The 11296-nt window shown below is 39.0% G+C and overlaps 2 protein-coding genes across 2 annotated transcripts in view; both read right to left on the bottom strand.

Annotated features, from left to right (window-relative positions):
- LOC119773121 (DET1- and DDB1-associated protein 1-like) overlaps positions 1–2761 on the bottom strand; it is a gene marked incomplete at its 3' end in the record, with an annotated part of 4001 nt that extends 1240 nt beyond the window's left edge. The window contains exons 1-2 of the mRNA XM_038269946.1: positions 2473–2761; positions 901–981 (exon numbers count right to left, since the gene is read on the bottom strand). Coding sequence (XP_038125874.1) covers positions 901–981; positions 2473–2481 — 90 coding nt within the window. The remainder of the gene's footprint in view (positions 1–900; positions 982–2472) is intronic.
- Positions 2762–3698: 937 nt separating this feature from the next.
- mrpl34 (mitochondrial ribosomal protein L34) lies at positions 3699–7153 on the bottom strand. The gene is made up of 2 exons (XM_038269948.1): positions 6992–7153; positions 3699–4270 (listed from the first exon to the last, which is right to left on the bottom strand). Exons 1-2 carry the CDS (start codon positions 7045–7047, stop codon positions 3967–3969), a joined length of 360 nt encoding a protein of 119 aa, XP_038125876.1. The 5' UTR covers positions 7048–7153; the 3' UTR covers positions 3699–3966.
- Between the last annotated feature and the right edge of the window lie 4143 nt (positions 7154–11296).

Here is an 11296-nt window from a genome sequence, read left to right as displayed (position 1 = left end):
TTTTTTAAGTCAATGTATAACATGGATGAATAAAAACCTCGTTTTATTTCAGTGTTATTGTAGGTTATATTGCATTAATTAATATCTATGTTTAAATTGAAAATGTCTGATATTTTTAGATGCAGCCAATAAATAATGTTACGATGGAGTATTGGGGCCAGGCTAGAGATTTTTTTCCTTCTATTACGAGAATAAAGTCCTAAAATTACAAGAAACAAGTTGTATTTTATGACAACTCCAACAAGAAGCCCTTTCTTCCCTAAAGTGAGGAATGTGGAGCATCATGTGAAGTTCTACTTTAGCATCGGTTTGACAAATCAGGAAATCTTTTAGCAGCAGCATCAAACTGGGCAAGATGTCAAAGTGGACTCTGGTTGCTGATTGGTGGAGCTGGTCGGCCGTCATCTTCTGGGCGGAGCTCCAAGCTTTCTTTCTAAAACGGCTTGTAGTTTGATGACTTCATTCTCGTAATATTACAACTTTATTCTCAAAATAAAATTAAAAAACTCTAACCTGGCCCTAATACTCTGTCGTGTAATGTAAACATATATCAGTAAAAACTGTAAATAAAGAATAAGTTGATTGATAACTGAGAGGAAAAGGATGACACAACGAGAAAATTAGAATAAAAACGCAACTGCTGGAACGTTCCTATTCCTTTTAGGCTGCTCTAAAATTATTGATAATTTTAATGATAAACTGCAAAAGATGCAAAAATTTTTTAACAGCTGCATCAACTTGACAGATACATTTCTAAACACAGTCAGTTAGAAACATCTCCTGTATCGGTCACGTGACTTTCTGGAAACGACGCGCCGATGCAGTGTTTTACTCTATGGGCTCCTGTGCATCGGTGTTATGGACCCATCACCAGTAGAAATCTTAGTTAAATGCACTTACTGATGCTTTACAGACAGAGTCTGCATGGAACCTGGTGAAGCTGTTTTTGTTGTAGACAGGCAGCCCCTTCAGGAAGTTCCTCTGTCAGAAATTCAGGATCAACAAGAACAAGGTTTAGGAGTGAAAATAATTCATGGTACAAGTTATGATGACCTAGTTCATGTTAAACCTTTATAGGACACTTAGTGAAATACTTTGAAAATGTAAATTTCAAGCCAATAGTGGAATTGGAATCCAGGTCAAGACCTTGTTACCTTTGTAACATTCAAAAATATGGATATTTTGATAGCAAAAATGAATGTCAATGAAATAACAAGAAACGCCAACTTGCCCGAATATATTAAGAAAATAAAAGTGCTTCTATAAGAAATTCATAAAAAACACTGAGAGTGAGAGAAAAATTGTTTTGGTCTAACATAACCTTAGAGGCATTAATACGGAAGAGGATTAGGGCCACTGGAAAAAAAAAAAAAGTTAACCGATTTTTTAATTTTATTTCAGTTTAGTATGGGAAAAAAGCCAGAGTTCTGACTTTAATCTCATAATTCTAACTTTAATCTCAGAATTCTATTTTTTTCTGAGAATTCTGACTTTAATCTCAGAATTCTGACTTTTTTTTCTCAGAGTTCTGACTTTAATCTCAGAGTTCTGACTTTAATCTCAGAATTCTGACTTTAATCTCAGAATTCTAACTTTAATCTCAGAATTCTGACTGTTTTTTTTCTCAGAATTTGACTTTTTTCTCAGAATTCTGACTTTTTTTTCTCAGAGTTCTGACTTTAATCTCAGAATTCTGACTTTTTTCTCAGAATTCCAACTTTTTTCTCAGAATTCCAACTTTTTGCTCAGAATTCTGACTTTTTTCTCAGAATTCTGACTTTTTTCTCAGAATTCCGACTTCTTTTTCTCAGAATTCTGACTTTTTTCTCAGAATTCTGACTTTTTTCTCAGAATTCCGACTTCTTTTTCTCAGAATTCTGACTTTTTTTTCTCAGAATACCGACTTTAATCTCAGAATTCTGACTTTAATCTCAAAGTTCTGACTTTAATCTCAAAATTCTCAAAATTCTTTATTTATTGTCAGAATTCTGACTTTTTTTCCCATACCAAACTGAAATAACATTAAAAAATCAATTGTTTTCTTTTCCCCAGTGGCCCTAATCCTCTTCCGTACATTAATGCTGATCCTGGTACTTACATTTTTTAAGTTTATAAACCTAAATATAACTTAACTAGGCTTATTAACTTTACTTTTTAACTTTTCAATCAGCTTTTTCAGCTTCATTTCCAGTGGGTAATATGTCATTCAAGGGTTCATCTAATTGGTCAGATGCCAAAATCAGATGTGCAGCCATGTAGCAGGATCTTTGCTGAATGGCTGGATATAGATCTTGTGCTTCTAGACCTCACTGAGGGACGGGGGGGGGCTCCATTTGTAAGGGGGATGCAAGAAAACGCTTACTTGTCCTTTAAAGGGTTAACTATGAGCTTAGCTAAAACCCGAACAACCCAGAAAATTTATAATTTGTGCTGTTATTTGTGAGCAGCCACATAAAGCTGAGGTAAACCAACCTTCTCCATGTCTGTCTTCGCGTGTCCGCTAGCTTTGGCTGAGGTTAGGGTGTCAAGGAGCTAGCTGCTAAGCTCGGATGCTAACTTGTTTAGCTTTCAGAAATCTTCTCAGGTCAAACTTCGATGATAAACCAGTTGGGATTTCACTGCAGTACGTCTCATGTATTAGTTAGACTCCTCAAATCAAAGCTAACACTCCCAAATTAGTGTCTGCGTAGCTCCTACTTCCAAACTCCATCTTTGTTGTTTATCAGCCAGGGGGCGGTTACGTTTTAATGTCGGCGCAATTTAATTGGCTAAACGAGGAAGACGCTCTAAAATACGATGCGATGATTGGCCGAATGCTGATTACGTATTATTGCCTTGACTCGTAACTTGAGGCTACGATGTTTACTCAAAGAATCAACAATAAAAAATGTATACACACTGTTAACGTAATTCAGGAAATATTTGGAGAAATGTAATACATCTTGCCCCCTTTTTTTGTTGTTGTTTAATTGTTTATTTTATTTAAGTTAAAGGATGTAATATCTTAATTCTAATAGAACTTTACAATAAAGTTTTGGATTGGAAAAAAAAGGCTACGATATTTACTACTTTTTTTTAATTATTTGTTTAATATGTTATATTATGATCCAAACTATCCTGACTAAACTACTACTTAAACTATGTAGTTTACATCTATAATTAATTTAAAATTATATTTATGAATGCAATATTTTAATGTTTACATAGCTTAAAAAAAATGTAATTATTCTAATCGTATTTTATTTAAATTGAGCCCGCTACCATGGTGGTGTCATTTATATAAATGCAGCAAAATGTTGATTTTTTTTTTTTAAGGTTAATTTCTGTTCATTTTATACACCAATGCAAAAAGTAAACTAGAATTAAAAAAAAAATGGTGGAATATAAATAATAAATTGGGTTACTAAAGAGGATTTTAAAAATTTAAAATATTAGAATGTGTAAAAAAAAATAGAAAATCTGAGAAAGTAAAAAAAAAAAAAATTAAATTAAATCAAAAATTTAAGAAAATATTAGTTACTCTCAAAGCCTTTTTGATTGAAATTTGCATTTCTGCTTTCAACTTTTTCTTGAATTTTAATTTCCCATATTTTTTTTTTCAAATTTTCATTTTACAAAAGCTTTCCCTGCCTTAAACAAATTTTCCTCCACGAGAAAACCTTTAAACAGCTGTAACCATGTCACAGAATAACAAAATCTTCTTTTGCAAATAAAAAAAATATTTATTTAGACATTTTATCCTCAAACCGAACAATAAATCTGAGGATTCTGAACAGAACTTCATGACAGGTAGGTGAAACTATAAGATGTTTGATCTCTTCGTTCTGATCCGAGGCTGGAGGCGTTTACGATCTCTACTCATGATGTCGGGAGAACAACCCTCCGAAGCACGGCGGTGATCTCCCGTAGTTTTTCACGTAGCAGACAATCTCTGCTGCATTCTGAGCACCTCAGATTTCAAAGTCTTCAGTGAGACAAGGATTTCCGTCCCTTCAGCATTCGGCGAAGGATCACCTCGATGCCGCCCTTCGAGCTCAGCCTCTTGATCCAGCCGTGCGTCCTCTTCCGCTTTATGTTCTTGGGCTGATACTCTGTGCCTCTTTTGCGGGTCCGCACCTGCTGGTACTGCCAGGGGAGCTGCTGGAACACCTCGCCGCCCTCGGCTGCTGGCAGCCTGGAGGCCCGAGGTGTCGCGGCTCCGCTGGACAAAAACCAGCTGAAGGATCTGAGGCGAGACGCAGCGTTTGCTGGGAGATCCGATGTAAGGGCGCTGCAGGGGAGACACGGTAAAATTTACTGAGCAAATATTGTCTGGAAGATCAGAACACATTTTGACTTGTTTCAGGAGCTGTATGAAAATAAAGTATATATAGCCATGATTACATAGAGTCTAAAGATCAAACTGATTGAACGATCAGGTTATCCTTCAACCGATGCGTGGCCTGAGTCAACTGACCTCAGCCTCTAATCAACTCAGAGCTCAGAGCGAGCATCAATGGAGCACTGATAATGAGATTCACCATGGCAACAGCAGGACAGGAGTCTCTAGGCCCAATCTGTGACCACACCCCCAGGGCAGAGGGAATAGGAGGTGCCTTCACAGGTCTGGGGAGATTTAACATATATACTAAAGCCCCTGTCACACCTTGACGATTTAAAACAAAATTTCTCGACGTATGCCACTGTATGCCCTACGTAGCGCATTATCTGATCGTTGTCATACATTAAGTTTATGTTATTCATAAGTCATAGCGTCCATGACATATGAATAGGGTTGGGAATTGAAAAGATTTTCACGATTCAGATTCCCTTTTCGATTCTATGAAACGATTCGATTCTTTATCGATTCTTTTTTCGATTCCAATTTGGGGAAAAAAGGAGAACAAACAGTTTGATTATCAGAATCAACTTTGTTTACTTAACTATTGCACAATCTTACAAACTCAACAAGATCAAGATGTCCACAGGAAATGTGAAACTGGAGTAACATCTGTGTTTAAATGAAAAATGAATACAAGAACAAACTTAATAACCAACAATGTCTAATAACAAATGATGGGTTAATAACCTATTTTAAATAACAAAAAATACTAATTATAAAACAGTAGTAGGGAAAATTAACAGTTGTTTTGCAGAAAGATGAGCATATCTGCTTTTTCTGGAAGGATACGGGATCTTTCAGGGCTTAAGGTGTCTCCAGCCGTGGAAAATAACCTCTCAGATGGGGTGGAGGAAGCCTGCACACAGGGGTAGTTTTCAGCCAGTCCAGATAGCAAGGGCAGCGTATCTTGCTTGTTCCACCACCACAGTGTGGCGCTATCCCTGCAGGGGATGGAGGGCAATCTTTTACAGAGCTGGATTTCCTGATCTACCCTCTGGGCTAAGGAAAGACGGGGCTTTGATTCACAAAGTGACCGCAGCTCGCTGTCTTCCTCCTCGAATAGTTCTTCCAACTTGCGTAACTTACGTAAAAAACGTGACGTAAGTCGTGCTCCCCAGAGCCGGCGCTCTAGGCTCTGGTGCTGCGGGAATCGAAAAAAGAATCGTTCAGCGAGCTGCCAAACGATGCCATGGAATCGGAAAATACGGAACCGGTTCTGAACAGGAACCGGTTTTCGATTCCCATCCCTACATATGAACGTATTTAACGTGTCCCAGACGAGCGCTGAACGTGTTTCTATCTTCCAGCTACTGTATAAGGGCGTATTGGCAGCGTTTTGGTATAAAGGGGGTTCACAGGAGGAAACCGTCAGTTCTCCTCCAGACTTCATCCCCATCATAGGGTGAGCCAGAAGGTGAGTGCGATCCTTCCTGCGTTCACGCCCACCAACACACTTCCTAGAAGACATGACGCTCAATCTGCAAACCTTCTTTATTTCTTTTTCTTTCTTTTTTTTTTGGGCGGGCGGTAAACAGCAGCCTGTCACAAACCTACTGGGTTGTGACATCACGGTGCGGTATCGGCTGTTGATCAAGTCCCAGTGCTGTATCTGGTGTTTGTCATAACGCGCTATTATCCAAGTCATCTTGAAAACATTCTTCTTCCAAATGTTGGCTACATATTACGGGTTTTTTCTCTGGCCAGAAGTTCGATGACAAATCCTCCTTCTTCAAGTTGGCGATCCAACGACCAACCCGTCCGTGGAGGATCAGGAATCAGAAAGGTGGAATAACTCTTTTTTCCCCCCCACTTTTACCCGATGTATTCCAGCATCCAGTTCAATTCAGTTTATTTCTATAGCTCCAATTCACATCATTTCATCTCATGTCACTTTCCAGTTCAACCAGATCATCCAGTCAGATTGATTCAAAGTTTTCTATCTAAAGAAAACCAGCTGATTGCATCGACTCATTGACTCTTCAGATATCCCTCACACTAAGCATGCTTATAGCGACAGTGGAGAGGAAAAACCCCCTTTGAACAGGAAGAAACCTCCAGCAGAACCAGGCTCAGCGTGAGCGGCCATCTGCTGAGGCCCACTGGGGTTCAAGGAGACAGAAGCAGAGATACATCCAAACATCCAACTGCCATGCATGTGGGCATTGTCAGTTTCACTATAGCTCTGGTGAATTTCAATGGTTAAGTCCTCTGGAAATCTTCAATAATTGTTGTTGATTGCAGATGTGTCTAGTAGTTCCCATTGATTTAGCTTGTAAAGCGGGGAGAATGGCGCTAGGCTTAAATGCAGGCTTGGGTCCAGACATAAATACTATACTTGCCTCCAGCGACTAAATGTATTCAGTTTTATTAATTCAATAAACAGTGTATATAAAGACAACTGCAAATTTACAAAATAATACTTTTAAGAAGAGCACAGCATAAAAATCTGTGTTATTTTCTTCGTGTTTGCGGGTCACCGTGAGCTTACAGAAGCGGTTCATACAGCTAACATGACCCTAGCATATCGATATTTAGCCGTTAGCATCTGAACTTAGCTCCAGGCTGAAACAGGATTCATTCCCGTGGTTATGTCACAGCAAACTACCTTACCTCCGCAGGTGGGTTAATCCACGCAGTCTGGAAACAGACGACAGAATAATGTTCATTCTGAGCTTCTTTTTATCAGTAAATACAGGTTAAAATCTACATGTGAACAGTGAATGTCAAAGATAGCCTAGCGCTACAGTGTAAACAAAGTCGATTGGCTGAGACTGTAGCCAATAGGAAGGCTTCTTCCTGCGTCAACTTTGAGGGTGCGCTCCATTTCTCTTACGGAGAAAAGACCGGTGCGTGCGGGGAGCGGGGTTTGTACACAACTTGAAACGGTGCAGCAGCCACCCTGCACTAACACTAGCCTTGGTTGATCTAAAGCAGGGTTTGCAGTTTCTAAGATCCAAAGAGCCATTTTATACCATCCATCCATCCGTCTATATTCTCCCTCTTATTACGTCACGGGAGCGGTGGGGCTGGTGCCTTTCTCCGGCGGTTTGGCGGGGTCCACCCTAGAAAGGTCCATCACAGGGCATTTTATACCGAACCCAACTAAACACAACAGGCGTAGAGCCACAAATAATAAATGACCCTTAATTAAAAGCATACCATACCTATTAAACATAGCTGAATATCCTCTACATCACAATATTTGTTACTCATTTAGACATTTAGAAGATCAGAGTAATGCTTCAGAAAAGACTTAAAGGAAAAGTTCGCTCATATTCAGAATTCAAACTTGTGAAAGTGCTTTAAATATGAAATTAGGGCTGGGCGATATGGAAAAAAAACTATATCACGATATGGATTATTTTATATCACGATAACGATATATATCACGATATACCACAACTGATGTTGCATTTTATGTTTTCATAGTCCGTCAGATGGACAGGGTTGAAAAAAATCTTTCATCGCCTATTTTTTACCCATCATCTTGTTTCCTAATATGAGAATCCCAACCCCAAACCAAGAACACCAGTTATGCAATTTGCGGCCATGACAGTGAACAGTATAGAATCTTGGCTATTGCGCTGCAGTAATTAATCATTTAATATTCGTTTGTTATTGACATTTTATAAAATTCCAAGGCCAGGTTTTTCTCTTGTCTTTCACTTACCTTGTTTTCCACTAGGAGGCGCCTCGCCTATTTAAGAAGAAATGTGTCTGCACTGGTAATAACTACATTAATTAAAATGCCCATATGTTCTACTGGATAGGAGTGTCAGTGTAGTCAGTGTATCCACATGTCCGTAGTCAACGCATAATGTGTCGCACCACTGCGTACCTCTCTCTCCACTTCAGCCCGACAACTAGCATATAAGCCAGGCAGCTCCACTTTACTGAAATGTTTTCGACTAGGCATCACATATCTGGGATCGAGTGTACGGACGAGGTCCCGAAAGCTGTCTTTCTCGACTATGTAAACGGGGGCCATGCCTTCACAGATATAGCTTGAAATAGCACCTGTGATCTGCTTGTGTCGCTGAGACGTCTTCTCATATTGTGATCCTTGGGCGAATGCTTCCTTAAGCTTCGGCTGTGAGAATTTCTTTCCAGTGCTTCCTGTATTTTCATCCCTTGTTTGTTTTGATCGGAGTGGTTGTAGTTTCCCGTGTTCTTGTTCATGATTTTTCTTCAGGTGGTAAAAGAGGCCGGAAGTATTTGCATCAGCCGCTGGAACGGCTTTGCTGCACAGTTTACATATCGGCTGCGTTTGTTCTTTATCAGATGGCTGAAATCCGAAATATAACCAAACAACCGAGCTGCCTCCCCTTTTGGGCAAAAGTGGTGTTTGTTGTGTCTGTGACCTGGCAACCGTTTCGGACTCTGTAACCGCTGCTGTGGTAACATCTTCTTGGGTGTCCATCATTCATTTTTTTTCAAGCCAGAAAGAAATTTCGCGGGCTCTCTCCGTCAGTAATGTCGCAAACGTATGGTGCAAAGCCGCGTGACGTAAAGCGGTGTAGTGTCGCAAAACCACGTTCTCTACACATTATCTTTTTATTCTCTTTTTTTTCGTTATATACACTTAGAGTTTGCATAGCAAAAACGCAAAATGTTATATTAACAAATTATATTAAAATGTATATTAGCAGTAATAATAATAATAAAAAAGTTTATCACGATAGAAAAAATAGAGGAGAAAGGTCACGATAGACATGCTTCTCTCGTCCTCACGATATATATCGCCATATCGCCCAGCTCTATATGAAATTATTCCATACTGTTCAATAAATTAAGAGTAATTTTCATCTGAATATGCTTTACTGGAGGTTTGTGAAAGAACACTACTGCCACCTACTGGTTTGTGACGTCATGGTGCGGTATCGGCTGTTGATCAAGTCCCACTGTATCTGGTGTTTGTCACAACGCGCTATTATCCAAGTCATCTTGAAAACATTCTTCTTCCAAATGTTGGCTACATATTACGGGTTTTTTCTCTGGCCAGAAGTTCGATGGCAAATCCTCCCTCTTCAAGTTGGCGATCCAACAACCAACCCGTCCGTGGACGATCACGAATCGGAAAGGAAATTTATTTTCACTTTTACCCGATGTATTCCAACATCCAGCTGCCATGCACGTGGGCATTGTCAGTTTCACTATAGCTCTGGTGAATTTCAATGGTGAAGTCCTCTGGAAATCTTCAATAATTGTTGTTGATTGCAGATGTGTCTAGTAGTTCCCATTGATTTAGCTTGTAAAGCGGGGAGAATGGCGCTAGGCTTACCGCACCGTGACGTCACTGCTGGAAGATGGCAGGAGGGAGGGGCTACTATATTTGGGCAAAAATGGCCGCTCCCAGACTTTAAAAAAAATATATTTTACTGATTCAACTTAAAATGTAGAAACCTGCTGCACCATTATTATTATAATGGTGCCTGCAGTTTGTACCATATACCTGAAAAACGCTAACATCTACTTCCAGTCGCCACCAACAGTAGGGGAAAACAGCAGACAGTGAAATCATATTTGAAGGCAGGATCTTAATCTTGATGAACGAACTGCAAAGACAGTTTTGAGGTGGATTTATGCCATTGAACACAGGAGCAGCAGAGGCATCAGACGCATCTGGACACACTTTACTGGATGTCTGACCCAGGCGCGCTGGAAGCTGTTTCAAGCGAGGGGGGCTGATGGCTGGGTTGGAAAACACGTAACGTCCTTATGTTGAGGGCTGTGGCTGACGTTTTTAACATAATATTGTAGGCCTACATTTGTCGCCAAAAACTGCCATTTAAAATGCATCGGAACAAAGCATGAACATTTTAAACTTTATTTCTTCTCTTTTAATCATTCAAAACAAACAACAGCTCCCAATCAACAGGATAAGGAATACTTGAATGAAACATGGCCTAAATATAGCCGAAACTGAGCATTGAACGTCTTGAAAGTCCATTTGACTATGGATATGGGGAATGATTTCTTATCTGAAAAAAAAAAATTAACTAATTTATTATTTTATCAGTAAATAGCTTAATACGGACATAATATTTAGTGATATGCAGCCTTATTCTAGCGTAGACTTCTTCAGTGACGAATAGGCACAGCATATAGAAATAAGAAATAAATACCGTTAAATAAATGCTTGGCGGCAGTATAGGGGAATTAAAACCATTTCTTACCTCAGAATAGTCAGAAATACTTTTCTGCTGTCTATTGCTAGCCATGCCTAAACGAATGTGAGGTGGCGGAAGCTTCCGGGGGAGTAGCCTAGTTTTTTATGAAATATTAAAATAATGAATCATTAGTTTATATCAAACACAGTCTTTTAAAAAATAAATACATAAATAATGTAATGTTTTTAAGTACAATATTATGTTACTCCACAGCCCCCACCATGGGGGGTGATGCTATGACGAGGGAGGCTGCAGCCCCCGCAGCACCCCCCTTCCCGTGCCACTGGTCTGACCTTAATGTGAACAAGCATCAAAAGTGAACAGCAGAAGCTTTTTTGAAGCTCAAAGTGGGAACATAACATTATTCAATTAGTCAAATATTTCTTAGTTGTTGCCCTGGGTACAATTAATTACATATGACATAAAATAATGGCAAAATGCTGTTGCAATAGTAATTTACCGTTATTTTAGTTTAATTAAAATACAGTAATAGTTTTTACACAAATAAGTAAATAAACTGTAAAACAATAAAAAATAAAAGGGCAAAATCTTTCTTTATTTTTGCTGAAATTCGTTACATGTGAGTCAGTACATTTCATGAAAATGAATCTATTTAATAAAATGTTTTCAGTTGAATTTTAAAGGGCACTGTCCCCAGTTGGCCACCATCTAGAGTCGCCCATGGAGGTGATAAAGTCTTCTGTAATTCAGCAGCTGCAAGGATGGCTTCATGTGTAACATTATG

The sequence above is a fragment of the Cyprinodon tularosa genome, unplaced genomic scaffold, assembly GCF_016077235.1.
Source record: "Cyprinodon tularosa strain WSP-4 unplaced genomic scaffold, ASM1607723v1 ctg744, whole genome shotgun sequence".
In the NCBI taxonomy this organism is placed as follows: domain Eukaryota; kingdom Metazoa; phylum Chordata; class Actinopteri; order Cyprinodontiformes; family Cyprinodontidae; genus Cyprinodon; species Cyprinodon tularosa.
Note: the sequence above shows the minus strand (reverse complement) of the source record. Positions and strands in the feature narration are given on the sequence as shown.

Excerpts from the sequence above, each read along its gene's own strand:
- mrpl34 (XM_038269948.1), bottom strand. The coding sequence starts at position 7,047 with ATGAACATTATTCTGTCGTCTGTTTCCAGACTGCGTGGATTAACCCAC. Across the intron at positions 4,271-6,991 it reads GGATTAACCCACCTGCGGAG|CGCCCTTACATCGGATCTCC; the intron begins GTAAGGTAGTTT and ends TCTCCCCTGCAG.